General features: G+C 45.1%; 1 protein-coding gene across 2 annotated transcripts in view; it reads right to left on the bottom strand.

Annotated features, from left to right (window-relative positions):
• PDE1C (phosphodiesterase 1C) overlaps positions 1-6,059 on the bottom strand; it is a 492,809-nt gene extending 486,750 nt beyond the window's left edge. The window contains exon 1 of one of the 2 annotated variants that reach the window (XM_046670213.1): positions 5,510-6,058. In XM_046670213.1, the coding sequence (XP_046526169.1) occupies positions 5,510-5,594 (85 nt within the window). In that variant the 5' untranslated portion in view covers positions 5,595-6,058. Of the gene's footprint in view, positions 1-5,509 lie in introns of both variants that reach the window. The other variant, XM_046670214.1, reaches the window with a different exon arrangement.
• Positions 6,060-18,578: the final 12,519 nt, after the last annotated feature.

Genomic DNA, 18,578 nt, shown 5'->3' on the forward strand with positions numbered 1-18,578 from the left:
CAGTCTCCTGGGCCTCCAATTGCTATCTAGGGTGCCCCTGTTTTTCCTCCTCTGAGTCAACCCCATGGAGAGAAACACAGGGGCAAGGGAGCCAGCGGTAGTTGCTACAGGAAACACATCCCTCTGTTAGCAATACTTCTTCACTACAGGCCTTGAATTTTCCACACCACCACCAGGTTCATTTTTGAAGAAAGCAGCTTCTTTGCCATACAGCCCACCAACTTCACACCCTCCCCGCCTCTGGTTTCACCCATTTCCTCCTGACACCCTGGAGGTCATCACTGAGGGAAGAAGGGGAAATGAGGGCCCTCCCTGAGCCTGGCTTTCTCGTGTGTAAGGTGAGTGGTAAGGAGTACCAGAAGAGTTGGAGTGAGGCCCTCTCAGGTCAAAAAAGAAAGCGCTTTTGTTTTTTGCAGACATACTTCACCTTTGGGGGGGTGGACGTGTGTTTGTATTTCAGGCAGCCTCATGGACAAAGTAGGAATCTGTGAATCCACTTACTACAAACCCAAATAGATATCCAAATTGCAGAAGACAAGGAAAGTTCTGGAAAACAATGATCCTGCAACTCTCCCCACAACCATTCATTTCATATTCAAATACTAGCTAGCAAGTACCTCACCAGAGTCAAATTACACTTGAACTTCTACATATGGCCTTCAATTAATGCTAATCAGTATAATCATTTGCTACAATCATAAATTCAATGGTTTCCTAGGGATGGACCTCTCAAATCACAAAGGCTCAAGGACAGCCAACGCTTTCTGGATGTGGCACATGTTCAACCTCATAGTCTTGTCTCTAAGACCTCCTGACCACATACCTGATTTCATGATCTGAGAAAATTATACGAAGAGGACACAAAACCATTTGCCAGGGGAGGTGGGGGAGCATGGGAGTGAACAGGCAGCCCCCGTGGGAGGCAGATTAACAAACCTTGTTCCTTCCACCTTATCCTCCTACAAGCAGCCCCAGCTCCCCTGTGACAACAGTCCCCCTCCTTCTGGTGTAGACCCAGCCTGCACTGACTCAGCCGACCTGACAAACTCTTCATTGAGAGGATGGCTGGTCCCAAAGCTCAGGCAGAAACAAGGTCCACTGTGGGAGGCAGCGGAGTGTGGGGCAAACACTGGGCTGAGGAGTCAGGGCAGACGTGGTCTGAACCCAACTCGGCCACTTCCTAGTTTGTGACTTCTGGCAAATTACTTCTCAGAGTCTTAGAAGTTTCTTCTCTTAAAATGAGGGTCATAACAGATACCTTTCAGAGTTGCTGTGAAAGGTGATCGAATGAGCTGAGTGAAGAACCCAGCTCAGTGCCCGCTCCACACCCCACAGCTACACAGGACCGTTCTCAGTGCAGCTTTGACTGTCAGAGTCCCCGCAGGCAGGGCATTCCCAAGCCCCAGGCTTCCATGTCTGAGGGAACTCTCACGGGTTTCTCCACAGGGGTGTGATTGGTGTTTAGGACAATTCCTCACTGTGCAGGACTGTCCCTCACGCTGCAGAACAGTGAACTCCTCTGGCCTCTGCTCACTGTCTGTAGAGCCTGTCCCCAGGACCCCAGCACGCGACTACCAAAAGTACACTGCACATGTCTAAACACCGCCTGGGGAGTGGCCCCCCTCATGGAGAACCATAGCTGAAGTTTGCTCCCTACCAGTCTAAACCAGAAGCAGATGCCTCCCCTTAGCCCAGAAATGACCACTCAGCAGAGAGAAGTTTTGTCAGGGGCCCTCTAAGGAAACTTTATTCTTGACGTTGCCACAGGGGTGGGTCACAGCTCCCCTCCTGCAGAACCCCCAATACTCCTATTGTCCTCACAGGTCTCCCCCAGTAAGAATTTTTTGAGTCACCAATACCATAACATAACTTTCTTTAGTCAAGTCCTTTGACCCGGAAATTTTGCAAAATTAACAGACTAGAAAAGGAGGTAACTCCTAATGACAGAATGTCAGACACCTGAGCAAAAGAGAGATCTGGGGGCCACCAGGATCTCCTCAGGACTCCTCTCTCCCGTGGTAAGAGGGAGACTGTGCACCTACTCCACCCTGCTGAAGCCATGTGACAAGCTGGCAACCATGGGTGTAAGCGACAAGGTATCTACATTCACAAAGCAAGTCCTAAGTGCCACACACTGATGCTGCAGGAATGTGAGTCCTCATGCTCGGAGGAGATATTTCTAACGTACATGACAGACAGCTCTTGCAAATCATACATATATGCACACACACACACACATGTCTACATACACAGAGACATATATGTGTGCATATAATGTATATTATTGATAGACATTAATTATATAATTATGTGATTAATATATAGTAATTATATAATATAAAGTATATTATAGTTAATATATAGTAATTATAATTACATATTATGTATAATTAATATATTGATTGAATGTATAATTAACATGTATTACATACATTAAGTACTTGCAAATTAAAAATAAATGATGAAATCCTCAGAGGAAAAACACACAAAGAACATAAAAAGGCAATTTTACAAAACAAGTGAAACATGTGGAATTGAGATATCACCTTCCACCTCTCAAAGCAGCACCTTTTTTTTTTTAATTATAGTGTCCAGTACTCGTGAGAATGTGTGAGCACCCTTATACACTGCTGGTGGGCATGAAAGTTGGTATTTCCAGGTAGTTGAGCAATATGTCTTGAAATCCCTAAAAATATGCATACTTTTGGACCAAGCAATTATACTTCTAGAAATTTATCCTCAAAAGTATTCATGGATGTACCCAAAGATTTAGTCTTTTCTCATTGTTTATTATGGTGAAAATTAAAAGCAACCTAAATAGCCAGCAAATAGGAGACTGATTAAAGACTTTATATATAGCATGAAACAAATAAGATATTAAAGTAAACTAATAAGATATTAAATAAAAGACTATCAAACATTATGATTGCATTTTTGTTGAAAAAATTTTGTATATACAAAAATGTACTGAAAGTATATACAAGAAATATTAATAATACTTAGCATTGGGTGACAAAATTACAAGTGATATTCTTCTTTCTTTTTTGTTATCTGTGTTTTATAAAATGTCTATAAGGGCTGAAAAATGTCGCTAATGGAACTTACTAGTTTCTTCTTTGTAAAATGGTATGAACATATCACATCACCCCAAAAATACAGATTCCTCGGATAGCAGGTTTTAAGTCTGATTTATCTCCATAAACTCCCCATAATATTAGCTTAGGCCTTGAATAATTACAACAATTACCATTTATTGAATGCTTGCCATTGTGCCAAATTGTGTCTTTTAATACAGTAAAATTCAATAAGTATTCCTTGAAGGAGAGAGGGCAGGAGGAGGCTAGATGGAAAGGAGTGAAGGAATAAATGCCCAGAGATCTGAAATAAGCTGGCAGCTCCCTTACCAGGAAGTGACCAGCTCACTCCTGAGGTCCCTTCTGAGCAGCAGACCATGCCAATATGCCAGACCATTTCTTCTAGGGAGGATAGCAGCAAAAGGAGGCAAGGGGTTGGGAGGGGCAAGATCACACTGTGAACCCGGGTTGTAGAAGCCACATTTCTTTTGGAAGATAAGATTTCACAGGAACTACCAAGTAAAACATAAAAATCCCTTTTGGAAGTTCTCTTACCAGATTCAAGAAAACTAAAATTAACATGACAACGGCCTTTCAATGAATCACTTTTGACCTTGGCAACCTTTAATTCATTTCTACAAAAACTCCCAACAAGAAGCCACCATCACCATTAGAGGGTGAAAGATAAATTAAACACACTCATCCTTAAGGAATTTGTCATGCAAGGAGGACAACCAAGAGGTGCCAAAATAAGTGATTCAAGGCAGGATGTGAGCTCTCCCAGAGGACTATGAGGCTAAGGGGAGTGCAGGGGGCGAAATTCCTTTTGAAGGGGAAGGAGAGCAAAGGATAGACAAGATCTCTCAATGCAGAATTGGAGGAATGGCACTCCTGGCCGAGGGAACTGCCCAAGCAAAGTCTCTGAGGGGTGGGATTTGGAGAAGGGCAAGCAATGATGAATGTGTGGAAGAAACAGGTTTGAAGTAACAGTGGAGGCAGGAAAGGCAAACTCAAGCCAGAATGGAGAGCCCTGGGAAGCAGGCTAAGGAGTTTAGACAATTCTGGAAGTAACGTGTTCAATCCATGCCCCAGAAATCTTGGGCCACTTCATTAGAAGGAGCACAAGTGGCCCAGAGATGAGCTCCTCTCCGTCGGTCTCTTCTGGTCCCTAGCAGTTTCCTGCTATACCTCCAAGCAGGTGCAGCCCACCACAAAGCAAGTTAATATACCCCACATTTTCAAAGGCTTTGGGGTGAAGTCTAGGCTTAAAGGCATAAGTGACCTGAGCACACTCAGAAGTAGAAATGCTAGAGCAGCTCCTCAGCACCAGGCTCTGCCCCGCTGTTCTCCAAACTCTAACATTCAAGAGAGGAAGCCTCCCCAGCTTTGCCCTCACTCCTGGGAAGATGAGGAGGTAACCCCTGGACCAGTTGCTTCAAAACAGTGCACAGCACAGGACCAGGAGTAAAAGCATCAAGAAGTGATCTCTTCACATTCAGCCTCCAGAGGGGCAGCCGTGTGGTCCTGCTCCCTCTCAGAGTGGGGAAGACAGCTCCAGCCCCCCAGCTGGTACCCATTTCAGTAAAGAGTTTGGGAAGGCAGGAAAACAGGGAGCCATTGGGAATCCAGAGGACAGCTTTTTCTCAAATATTTCAGTAACATGGTACATCCCTCCCTCCCTGAATTCTGCCTCTCTCGCTCTCTGTCTCTCTCTCTCCTCACCCTCCCCTTCTCATCTCTTTCTCTCTTTCCATGTGTTCCTTTCTCCTTGTTTCAACTTTTGTAGAAGCTTCATTCAGTCTCTCTCCGAATCTATCTCTGTCCATCTCTCTCAGCTTCTGCATCTCTCTTATTTCCCTCACTGTCTCCACTTCTCTGTCATTCTGTCTCTCTATTAGTCTCTGTCTTGGCGTCTCTGTCTGTGTATTTCTGACCTTGTGTCTAGGTGTTTCCATTAATGTCTCCGTGTCTAGATGTCTCTGTCATTCTGTTTCTCTGTGTGACTGTCTTAGCGTCTATCACGTCCACGTCTGCTGTCGCTTTCTGACTTCCCTCTCTACATATTTCTGTCTCCAACTCTCCATCTCTCTGCCTTCATCCCAGTCTCTATCGGTCCTCTTCTGGCTTGCGTTACTAAAATCTCAGCAAAGAAATCGAGTAGTTCAGAAAGGTGAGATCCTGAAAACCAGCTTCAGCGGGATGCCGGATTAGAGCGGCGGGAGGGGCGTCGCGGGGACAGCCCCGGGCGCGGCGACCCGGCCACGCACGCGACTTCCCAGCCCTGTCGCCTCTCCCCGGGGCCGCGTGGTGAGCGCCTCGCGGCCCAGCCCGACCCCTGACCACCCCCGGCCCCCTCGCTTAGAAAGGACCCTCGCCGCCACCGGAAAGGGTGTTTGCCCAAGCCAGGAGTCGGACAGAGGGTGGAAAGTTCTCACCGATGGTGAAGCTGTAGCCATCGATGCTGAAAGTGGCGCTCCGGCATTTTTTGAAGCCCTCTTTCCTGTTGCTGGCGTCCGTCATGGCTCAGCCGGTGGCGTCCCGGGGTCCCCCGCGGCGGAGCGCGCAGCCCTGCGCCCCCGCCCCGCGCTCGCCCGCGTCCCCTCCCCCGCCGCGCCGCGCGCTGTTCCCGCAGACCCGCCGCGCGCTCTGAGCGGAGCGCGCCGGCTGCAGGCGCGGGGACCGCAAAGCCACCTAATGCTCTAGGCACACGGCGGAGTCAGCGAGCATCGCAACTGCCCCATCTCCAATGCCAAGTTCCAGATACGGCCAGAGGAGCGCTAAGAACGGGAGGCGACGCGCACCCGTGCGTGTTATGGGGGCTGGTGACTGGGTGCCGAAATCCCTGTATTTTCCAATCTGCTCTCTGGGAGCCGCTGAAGCCAGCGCGCTACAGGCACGTCTGTTTTCTATCTCAGCTTCGCCTTCCCCTCTCTGGAGGCTGGTGGGGTTTGGGGACCCAAGGGAATGGCTAAGATTTGGCGTCGTGCTTCTTCTAGATGTTTTCTCTGGCAGGCAGGAGAGCTCCCAAAAAGCACATCAACAGATGGGAAAGCAAACCTCTAAGCCGGTCAGATGCTGCCAAAGTTTACTCCAAACAAGGAAGTCAGGAAAATCGCCACGCCCACTTCCTCCCTGCAGCTGTCCCCTTAACCAGCCTGGAGCCCCGATAAGATTACTGTACTCTCAGCAGACCCGGCCAGAAGATAATTATCAAGGTAACCCATATTTGTGGCCGAGCGCTTTCATATAGAGGCGCTAAGATGTGCAGTTCACGACCAAGCTGTAGCCCATTCCAAATGGCTTGTCCCAGCGCTTTCTGATTTGGTTGCACCACATACCAGACTCCTGGAATTTGTGGAAGTGGGAGAGATTTTACCAATGCTACAGCTAACCTTTTTACAGAAGAGGAAACTGAGGCCAAGGGGAGCTTGACTAAGCCCCTTCAGCTGGAAAGTGGCAGCGTTTGGACATAGGAGTTTCGCTTTATGACGCCAAGTCAATCATTGGTCCTTCCAGGACCTGAAATGACTGAGTTAGGCAAGGTTTCTAATAGGGAAAATCATTCCCTCCAACCAGCAAGCAGTTCTTAAGGATCTACAGTTGCATTGTTCTGTGTCAGGGGCTGTGCAGCTCATGGGAAGAGACTAGAGCTGAGACCCTTGGTGGAGTCCACCCAGGGTAACGTGGAATGACAGTGCCATATTCAGGCTATTATGGGACTACAGTTAATTTAACCTCATTTGTTGTGATGGAATTTGATACAACTGACAAACCCTTGTCAATAACAAGATAGTCAGTCAGGTATATCCCTAACTGGTTCCAACTGAGTTTAGGGAACAGTGGGTCCACACATCTTCAGAATCTAAAATTAGAAACCCTCTCCAAAAAAAGGCACGTATGCACACGTGCAATATTCTAATACAATTTCAGGGGACCCATAAAATTCTCAAGCCCACTGGAATCCAGGTTAATGATTGTCTCAGGAATTAAATCTTCTTCAATTCACCATATATTTTTAGAGAAATGGTTTTTTCTTTATGTCAGATGTAATTGGAACTTCAGTTAAAAATTCTCTCAGGGAAGGTCTAGAACCAGGGTCACATTGACAGTTTGCACACGTGCATGGCAAGATTAATTGATCCAAAAGGCAATGGGTGTCATGGACCTCATGTCACACAGAATGGCCCACCTCAGCTTGGGAGTCAGGGTGCTTCTAACCGTGCGGTCCTCCTTGAGACCGGAACTGGTTACAGTGTGAAAACCTGCAAAGGGCTCCACAGACAGACCTGGGTCTGAATCCCGCCTCCACCACTTGCCAGCTCTATCTCCCTGAGTCTGGCTTTCCTTGTCTTACAATGAGGGTCAAGTGAGAGGAAATGGGTGAAACCTAGGCATGCAGTAGGCGTTCAGTTATTGCAATCACCAGGTGACTCCCAAGTTTCATTACGTAGACACTGGAAAATTCTTCTTCATGGCAATAATATATTTTACTTATTGTTATCACCATTAATTTTATAAGTAAAGAAATCTTTATATGTAAAAATTTTTTTTTAGATTTTATTTTTCCTTTTTCTCCCCAAAGCCCCCTGGTACATAGTTGTGTATTTTTAGTTGTGGGTCCTTCTAGTTGTGGCATGTGGGATGCTGCCCAGCATGGCTTGATGAGCAGTGCCATGTCCACACCCCGGATTCGAACCAGCAAAACCCTGGGCCGCCAGAAGCGGAGCGCGCGAACTTACCCACTTGGCCACAGGACCGGCCCCTATATATTTTTTCATATAGTAACCACCAAAAGTTTCCTACAGTTCCCATTACCCTGTATTTCTCCCTCTTTCCCAAACCTTCATCAGCAGCGCATGCCTTCTTTTGTGTCACCTGAAAGCTCCAAGTGATAGTCTCCTATAGTAAATTATCAAGAAAAAATATCCTAGTGCGATGGAAATTTTTCCTTGAGTGAGTAAAATTAAAACTTGGTATTTAATCACTCTTAGCAGAAAAGCTTTTTGAAATATCATCTATAAAAATAATAACAATGTGATCATTGATCTGTCGCCTAAAGACTGGTAAAAATAACCTGCCTGAACAATTAGAACTGTTTTTAAACTGCTTCTCCCCGGAATCGTTATCTCTCTCCCTGGTTTTAGATACTGCACACCTAGAGAACCACTAAAGGCATCGCTTCAAGTGCAGAGTCTTCAAGCAGCCTTCTCAGTGTGGGGCTCTCACACCAAACCGGGTGAAGGCGAATGCGACCATTACATAAGCCAAGAAGGAAGGAGTTCAAGACTAAGATCAAAAGAAGCATTGCTTTGGCTTGCTCTTTCAGAAATGCTCCTTCAAGGATGCCTGTGAAGTAAAAAAAACTAAACAAGGACAGCCAGGCAGATGAGAGGATCCGATGGTCTTGGTAGAGCAGGAGTTGTCAAACTGATGCGTGCAGGTCAAATGCAGCCGCTACCTGTTTCTCCAGAGTCTTCCACCTAAGGATGGGTTTAACATTTTTAAGTGACTGAAAAAAATTCGAAAGAAGAGCTACTCTTGTGACAGGTTAAAATTATATGAAATTCAAATTTCAGTGTCCACAAATAAAGTTTTATTGGAACATCGCTACGTTCATTTATTCACCTGTTGTCTATGGCAGCTTTTAAACCAAAAGGCAGAGTTGTGTAGTTGTGCCTGAGGCTGTATGGCCTATAAAGCCAAAAATAGTTATTGTCTGACCCTTTACAGAAAAGGTTTGCTGACTTCTAGATTATAGTAAATATCTCACACCTGTCCAGGCTTGGATAGCTTCTAGTTTTATTACGTTTACTTTAAAATAAGTTTGGAAAGGATTGATCTTTTTTTAAGCACTGGAATGGATTCTAACAGGGAAGGCACAGCAACAAATGTTTGATGAATGAAGGAAGGAAGGAAGGAAAGAAACAAGATGCATAAAATGGTTTGATCTAGTCATTAGCCAAGATTAATTTCTCTCAAGATGTAATGTGTGACTCTGGCTTCAGCCCGAGAAAGTAGAGTAGGAACTGAACTCAGTACCTAAATCAATTCATAGCTCATGGATCAAATAATGTCCTTCAAAACATAACAATTGTATATGGGAAAATAAAAACCTGCAGGATGCTCCTCTGACTCAGGCACTAATATCATGTCCTTGAATATTCCCTGTAAAGGGGCTGATACCTGTTTCTACATAAGAGAAAGAGTGTCGATGGCAAGTAAATATTGCTCCTTGGTTTTTAAACCTCTGGAAAAAAGTGAGACACTATATGTAGCATATGTTATCAAAAAGCCAGCTTTCTAAGAAAATAACTTTTTGTTTTACCAAAGAGGAGATAGCTCCTCAGCAGTTCATTAATGCATTTCAACCATTTGCAGGTAGGAAGCCATCTACCATTTGGAATTCTCCCAACAGCCAATGGTCCAAGAATTGTAAACCCAAGTTTCTCCAATAAGAGCGGCTGTTCATACTCATCACGGACACCCAACAGGCTGCCTGACAACCACTCCCACTTCTGGGAAGGGCCCCCTCGCATTCACATGATCACAGACACGGCTGCAGGCAATGAAGTTTCTGAACTGCAAGTCTGCTCCTCTGGTGGTAAGTGGTAGGATCCAGATAGGGCCGGTAAGTATCTTTGCTGGAAATAGGAATTGAGAAAAGTGAAGAGAAAGTTCCAGTACACTCCAGGCCCCATTTCAGCTAGTATCTGAAAATAAACTCCTCCCAAATTCCATGAGATGTCCTAGTACCTTAGACTGTATTCCCTTCTGTGAGTTTCTGTTGCTTGCAACCAAGAATCCTAACTGATCTACCAAACACTACCTTCAAGGAGGGGCGGAGAGGAGGAAGAAATGAACAGAGAAAGGGAAGTGTTAAACTAACATTATTGAGTGGCAACTGTGTTTTAGGCATCGTGCTAACCAAGAAACAGTCCCTGCCTTTGAGGACTTTACAAGAAGAGTAAGTTCCAGAACAACCTCTGGAACCAGAGGTCTGAATGAGAGCGGTCTCAGAAAGTCTGTATTTATGGATGCAATTCCTCTTCGGTGGTCACTAATGCCCTTTTCTGTTTCATCTTGCTTCTACTTTATTGCACCCCTAGAGCCCATTCTTTGTTTCCCATATTAATTCGGCCCAAGGATGGCAGAGACCATCTAAATAAACAGGGAGAGTAAAAAGCAAAGTGCCTACACACTTGAGGGCCTGAGACAGGTGGCAGAAAAATGCCTGGAAGGCCTGATGCAGATTACAGAATCCTATTTGCACACACTGGTGATTTTTCTTTGTGTTAGGGATGGCCTCTGTCTATTCTTCAATTTTTTTTCTGTTTACATATTATTAGTGCACCTGTGAAATTGACTATTTTTCAGTACTTGCCTTCAGTGTCTCAAAAAATTCTTCAATATCTCAAAAAATATTAGCTGAGGGGCTCCCAGACCAATGCTCTGCCATAATAGTAGGTAGCAAATTAGAGTAAATTAAATTTCTTTTTTGCATTAAGAATTTGGGGAGAATGTTCCAATAGCTTTTGCAGTTAGGAGATTTTGAGAACTGGAGACACTCTGTGCTGGGGGTGGGGGAGATAAAATGATTGTCTTGAATTTCTTTTTCCTAATTCAGAATATCAAGCCTGGAATATTCTTCGCCCACAGCCCACTTGCTTTGCCTGTAGACTCCTCCTCATCCTTCAAGTCTCCACTGATGTCCCAAGTCCTCCAGAAAGCATGTCCTTCCTGCCTTTCCTGGAGGGAGGTGGCCGCTCCACTTTAAGCCTCCCCTTCACCCCATTCTGCATCCCCATCCTAAAATCATCACGCTACACTCACACCGCTTGTTGTGCACTGGTCACCCCATGAGGATAGGAGCTGCTGGCCACAGGGGTGAGTCTTCCATCCCAGCCCCAGCCTGGTGCCTGGCACAGAGAGACCTTCACTAAAACATTTGATGAACTTAACAGTGAACACAGATGTAACACACAATGCTGCCTGCCAAGGAGGTGACATGATTGGGGCAGGATGGTCATTCTCCGTCATTCCCTCTCTCCATTCATTCTCCATCTTCCTCTATAATGAACTTTGGTGCTAGTTCATAATAAATAGGTTAACAACATTAAAAATAAATTTTAAAGGACAAAAAGTTCCTCTACTTTCTTGCTGTGTAAACTTGAGCAAGTTTCCTAGCCTCTCTGGCTCTCAGTTTTTTCTTCTATAAAATGGAGATGTAATACCTACCTCATAGGGAATATCTGATAATTTATGTTAAAGACTTATCCTGGACCTGACCCTTAGTAAACTTTCAATAAATATTATTTTTAATATCACCATCATCACTAGGACACTGGGTCCCTTTTGTGCTTGTTTTCTACATAAAGTTTTGAGATAATCCGTGTTCAGAGGCAAGAAGAACGAGGCTCAGAGCTCACTCACTCCTCAGTCCAAAGCCCTGGAATATCAATCCCCCCATGAGCCATCGAGACAGAGGTTCCAGGCCTCCATCACTCAACTGAGCTGCAGACACTCGTGGGCTTTCTTAGAGCTGGAGTCCGGAGCTTGGACAGGACCTGGCTCAGGAAACACCCTCAGGAAGTGCTCAGTTACTCTGCCGCCCACCAGCCTCCAGCCCCATCCCCATTCTATGATACTTCTGTCACCTAGGCATCGCCACATTTAGTGGATGTATCATGGCGCTCAACTCCTAGGCCTCTTGGCAGTATGTAACTCCGTGGACCACAGCTGCATCAGTTAGGATGTCTTTTGTTCCCTGGGCCTCAGGGCACAACTCACTCCTGGTTTTCGTTCTAGCTTTCTTGGCCAATTCCCTTACTGTTGTTGTTAACCAGGGAAACTCTGATCTTCTCATTCCATGCCCTCTCCCCTGAGCAAGCCTCTTTACTCTTGATAGCTCTGCTAATGACTCTCCAGTATCTATTTCCACAACCCAGATCACTTTCCCAAGCAACAGACTATCTCCTTTTTCTTCAGAAGGTCTGGTAGGCACCCAACCTCGACTCATCCAAATCTGAACACTTCACCTTCCTACTCCCCGCTCCAGAGTTCACTTGGGATGTTGGAGGAGGGGGACAGTGCTTCCACCCCCCTTCCCAGGCCAGGACCACCTTTGCTGCCCTCTTTCCACCTATCCCCATAGGAGGAGAATTTCTTTCTCTGACTGATAAGGGTTCCAAGGCATTCTTTGAGCCAAACTTCCTAGGGCAAGGTCCTCTGCTGGGGAGAGGCCATGTGGCACCCCTGTGAGGATGAGCAAACGGTGCCCTTCTGGGTGACGCAGCCCATATGAGGACAAACACAGAGTGTGGAAAGTGGAGCATGGGCTTGTTCCCACATGGCCCCTCATGGACAGGCATTTTTGGGTTCTTAGCCATAATACTTCCAGAATATCATCAAAGCCTCACTCTCAACCTCCACTAGCCCCATCTCTGTAAAAGTTCCCCCCAACCACTCTACCATGAGATCAGAACCTGTGAGTCCTTACTGTCCCCTCTGTCTCTCTCATCTAAACAGTTACTAAGTCCTGGCAGAACTACGACCTAAATGGCTGGCATCTATCCACTCCTCTCCATGCCCCTCCTTCCCTTAGTCCAGGCTACACTATCTCTTACGTGAACTGTCACAATAGCCTCCTAACTCCCCAAGCTGCTTGAATCCTTGCTCCAAGCCATTGTCTACCCAGCAGCCAAAGTGACATTTTTAAATAAAAATTTAGTCATGTCCTTCCTCTGCCTGAAACCCTTCAGTGACTCCCCATCACTCTAGAAAAACTGTCAGAACAACGTAAAAACTCTTAGAATAAACTAATAGAGTAGACTCTTAAAATTAAGTAAAAACTCCTTATGTTGGCTCATAGGGCCTCCAGAATCTTGGGGGGGAACTGGTCCAGGGGAGCCTAGGTGATCCTTGGAGAGGTATGGGGGACCTTGGTTTTCATGCTGGGAAGTTTGGACTGTCTCCTACAGAGAGTGAAATGCTTTTACAGGAAATGGGAACTCTCAGGAAGGGAGTGAGGAAGTTAGACAAGGAAGGAAAAACAGCAGTAAAGACAAGCTAGCACTGTGGGTAACCGCAGCTTAATCCTCTGCGGAACAGCAGGGGCCAGGGTAAGTAAGGCACGTGCCTTAGCTATCACCCCGAGGAGAGAAGGAGCCGGGGCGTTCCTGTCAGTCATTGGTTAAGGATTGCTCCCCGAAGGCACCAACTCCCTGGTACTTCTGGCCTGCTGAAATGGCAGCAGAGCAAGATCTGGTGGCCAGATGAAGCTCTCGGGCAAAGAAATGCCGATGCAGTAGTAAGAGCATAGGATAGGGACAGGGCCTTGACAGAATCTGCTACACTGATACCATCAGATTTGCTTTTCTTAAAGAAGACTCTAACTGCAGACGCAGAGAACAAGCCAGAGAAGGAGCATTTGGATGTTTCATTTTTCATGCACACTCTGACAGGTAGGGAGCACATGTGAGAGCCATGGGGATTATGCTGGCTAATTTTATGTGTCAATTTAGCCAGGCTACAGTATCCAGCTATGTGCTCAAACATTATTCTGGATGTTTCTGTGAAGATTTTTTTTTGTATGAGATTAACATTTAAATCAGTGGACTTTGAGGAAAGCTTTACCCTCCATAATGTGGGTGAGCCTCATCCAATCAGTTGAAGGTCTTGATAGAAAAAAGACTGACCTCCTCTCAAGGCAAGAAAGAATTCTACCAACAGATGGCCATTGAACTGCAACTCTTCCCTTCATCTCCAGCCTGCCAGCCTACTGTGCAGACTTTGGACTCACCAAGCCTCTACAATCACATGAGCTAATTCCTTAAAATAAATCAATCTCTCCCTAGAGAGATGATACATACATACATACATACATACATACACACATCCTGTTGGTTCTGTTTCTCTGGAGAACCATGACTAATACAAACGTAGTAAGAAAGAATCTGGAGAAGATGGGAAATAGATACAAGTGGCCATCAAGCAGCTTGAGAGGACCCAGGAATCGGAGCATCTGCAGGAATCATATTCCAGACCCCAAGGAAAGTTTGAAGGCCAAAGCCAGTTTGAGAATGGCAGCACGAGCTGGAGAAGCCCCCAGCACAATGACTGTCTGTGGTGAGACCTCTCTTGGCTCAGGAAGGCATTTCTCTCCATGATTCTGACTGTGCTCCTTGGTCCAAGCAAGCTTGGGGCACTTGATGATTCCTGAAGACCTCTCTTGGCCACCTCCGTTTCCTCATCCACCTTCAGATTCATACACTTTTCCCTGTGGTGAAATGATTAGAATAGTTTTGAATTCACGTTTATGCCTTCGTTTCAGAGAGCCCCTCCCTGGTAGGTCAGGACGGGAACATCAGCTTTGGCAAGCACCTTTCTCCCCTCCACCTTCCAACAGCCATTGGTTCTTCTCCCTGGGGAGGCCTCTGTGGAAAGGCCTCTGAACCCGAGTGAGAAGCCCGGGGTGACGATACAGGTGCCAGAGGATGTGTGACCTCCAGCAAGTTGCTTAATTGCTCTGTCTCATTTTCTTCTCCTGTAAAATGGGCGTAATCAGGCCTCTCTTGCAGGGCCTAATAAATACACAAATTACAAGTGAAAATTCCTTCAAAAAGATCTTTGAAGATGGAGACCATGTCTTATTCACTTCTTTAGCTCTTTGCACGATGCCTGGCACGTAAATTCCCATTAGAAGTTGTTGAAAGAATGAGTGGGTGAATAGTGCACAGGGGTCACAGTGCCGAGCGGACCTCCCGTAGTACAGTGTCTCTCAAAGAAAAGGCAACTCAGAGCCGGCGATTCAGCACCGCCTTTCAATCTTCCTCTTTAGGTCATTTTAATAAGATGGCACTGAATTTGATAAGGTTTCCAAAATCATAGCAGGTATTTAAGCTCAGTTGAAATATTACTCCCAATCAACTTGTCCACATCCTCAAAAGCATCATATTTTACTAGTGATCACTGTCAGTATGCTCCATTATCCACAGTGGCCACTAACTCCTTGCTCTTTCATCTCTACACAAAACCAGCCTCAGAGACGTGAAGCTCCATAATTCCCCAAGAGAGCAGGAACATGGCTCATGACAACTGTGGAAGGGGAGCTTTTGGCTCCAGGACTCTGGGACAGTCCTCTGACTGAGCACCCAGAACACTAGAACAGAACTCAAAGGCATCAGGACCATCCGACAGTCTGACCTTCCACATCTCTGCAGAAAAAAAAGTCACACATGTCTCGGGAAATGGCGTATTTGAGCCATAGTTTCTTCTGGCTGCAACTATCTCTGAACTTTATTTAGCACACCTTAAGATTACTCGGTCCCTTTGGGTACCCAAGTATGCCTCACACAAGTACCCACTGTTAAGTAAAGGTGAGACACAAATGCTTCAATATTATTTACGCAGAGGTTCTCAACAACACAGCAAGCTGAGCTCACCCCTGGAACTAGGAAATCATATAGACATCAAGGCTCACCAGAAGAGCTTCTGATTCACTGGTCTTGAATGGAGATAGGGGTCTAAGCATTGGCATTTCTTAAAGCTCACCAGATGATTCTAGTGAGAAACCAGGGATAAGAACTACTACTGGTTTGCAACATTTATCCCAAATACTCCAAGTCTATTTCCAACCTTTTTCCATCATGTTTCTATCCGGCTCCTGAGGCAAGGCCACATCTTCCATTGCAGACCCCACCATGTGCCATTGGCAATGTATTTGGCTTCCCCACTTGATTCCTGACTTTCTCTCAAGGACTTTGCTGAGACATACCCTATCAATTCTTCTCATTTCAGCCTTCCTTGAGAGAGTTCTGACATTCTGTGCTTCCTGGGGACCAACAGGAAAAAATACTAATATTTATTGAAGGCCTACTATGTGCCAAATCCTATATTAGTTTGGGTATCTAACATCATAACAAATATACAAATTCTCCGTAGGCTGACACCACAATAAAGGTTTATTTCTTGCTCATTACAAAGCCCAATGTAGATCAGAGCAGGGAGCTGTTGGGTTTCGTTCTTTGGAGGTATTCAGGGACCTAAGATCCTTCCATCTTGTTGCTGCACCAAGCCCTAGGTCCCAGAGTCCTCCACGGGATGCTCCACATCTAGCTGACAGATGAAGGAGGAAAAATAAGGTGGAGGTCCATGAAGAAGGATTATAGGGACCAGGTGTGGGAGAAACACATATCCCTTCTTCCCACATTCCAATAGCCAGAAATTAGTCATACGGCCCCATCAAACTGCAAGAAAGAGCCGGGGAAATGAAATTAGGAAAGAAAAGAGGGTTTGGTAAACATAGATCCTTTGAAACTCTATCCTCTCCACTGTTTTGACCAAATTTGACCTCCAACTCACCAGGTGCAGACACGGTTTCCACCTGTGTGCGCAGGGCTGAGGAAAAAAATCTGTCCCCAAATGACAGTTTAACATTTCAATCTTAAGTCTAGGCTCACTCAGTTGAAGAACCTAAGCCCACCACCATAATATACATTAAAGATTTGCCCCAGAAAGAACATCTCTTTTTCATATGGTTTGTTGTTGCTCTTGTCACTTATAGGTTTTAGAGTATAAACAATTTTAATAGTAGTTATGGCTCTGGCTTTAGGAAACAAGCCAAGACATAATTCATTTAGTAGTTGAAAATTACATCATCTTTTAACGTATGTTTTTTTTTTCTTTCTGTAATTAGGAAACATAAATATATAGAAATACAAAAATGCCACTGTGTCAAGAGGCAAGAGTAAGAGCAGAGAGAAATTAAGTGAATAATCTTTAGTAGGCCAGCAAAATTTGCCACATCAAAGATGTTCGACGAGGGTCTGGGGAATAGGGGATTAGAATAAATACAGAGCATCCAAGGTTACGACTTGCACCGCAATAGGTCCCAGATGGATCGTGCATTGTGGGGAGAGTCGGCACACACCTGCACTTGGACGTGGGGAAGGGAGTGTGGTTTCTTAGGGGTCTAACATGGGTCGGGCCACCAGGTGCCAGGTTCTATGCTAAGTATTTTACATATGCATCTCATTTCAAGCCCTCCAATAACCATAAACAAAATTACGGAGTTAGATTTTCTTACCGTGGCTCTGAAATCCCTGGAGGAGGTAACTCCTCTCAGTGGCAACCTTGGCAACAGAATTACCAAGAGCACCGAGAACGCTGGAACCAAAGAGAACAGACGGGCAGCCCAAAGGGGATTTCCGACACCAGAGTGGATGCAACTATTTGCCAAAATGACTTGTAATAGGGAGATTCTCCTCCATCTGTTGTTCACTGGTAGCCAAATTCATCTAGGACTTTCTTCCAGCTTCGTGATTCACCTCAAACGAGGACGGCAAACATGTTCTTGTCACCAGCAAACACACACTCACACAAATACACACAGCTAGCTACACACACACACATACTCCACACTCTTGTGTCCTGGATGTGGCCTCTGTTGATGATAATGATAAGGATGCTGGTGTTTTGGAGGATATGTCACAGAATAACATAGTTACTAAGAGTAAAGATAAAGTACATTTAAGAAATAAGAGGCAACAACAAAGTAGGATACAATGTGGTTGCAACTATGTTAAAAATGCACTTCAGAAAGACAGGCAGGAAACACACCAAAATGGTAACAGTGATTATATGCCAGGGCTGGGAATACAGGTAACTTGGTTTCCTGGAGCCAGAGAGCTCAGGCTTCTCCTAGCTCCTAAGGACATTAACTGGCTGCACTCCGGGTGGCCTCCCACCAGGAAGGTTGGTGGAGTTTAGTTTCTTCTATGTGTCTTCCAAATTTTGTACTGCGCCCATAATTAGAAAAAAAGAAACATGTTAAAAGTCAGTTGTCAATACAGATATGGGCATCTAAATTACTTTCCGTATTTTTCATGTTTAAGCCATTTTATAATGTAAAATATAGATTAAATTATCCTGAGCCAGATGAATAACCCATCTCCAGACTGTTAGCTTCGTGAAGGCTATCCTATTTCGTTCATTGATGTATTCCAAATACCTAGAACTTGCCTAGCACCGAGGAGGCAGTTAACAAATACTTGTTGAATGAATACACAAATATTCTGGTTACAGCAGTAGCTTTAAGAAGAAATGTAGAAATTAGCATGTCAGCTTTCTGTGTCAGGGATGTGCTCTAACCATCCTCATGAATCAGGCTAAGATGGTCCATCCTTCCCACTGATTGAGTAAAGAAGAATTCGTATTCGTTGTCTCGAGACTCCTGGCTCCTCTCTTCTGAAGGGATTTCATTCTTCCATCAAACCACAGCCTAACGGAAAAGTCCTGATACCACATCATCAGTTATGAGACACCTTATGTATTGGTGCCTTATAAACTATTAGGCATGTTCACCATACAAGGCAAGCTGATGCCAAAAGAAATAGATTACAGACTTGTGTGGTTGGAATTCTAAATTACAATCATGAATTATAAAAATCTTCATGGGTGGGCAAAGTACAAAGACTCTACATTGACAAGATGACTGAAATCTCAGAA

This window comes from Equus quagga, chromosome 8 (assembly GCF_021613505.1).
Source record: "Equus quagga isolate Etosha38 chromosome 8, UCLA_HA_Equagga_1.0, whole genome shotgun sequence".
NCBI classification, from domain to species: Eukaryota; Metazoa; Chordata; class Mammalia; order Perissodactyla; family Equidae; genus Equus; species Equus quagga.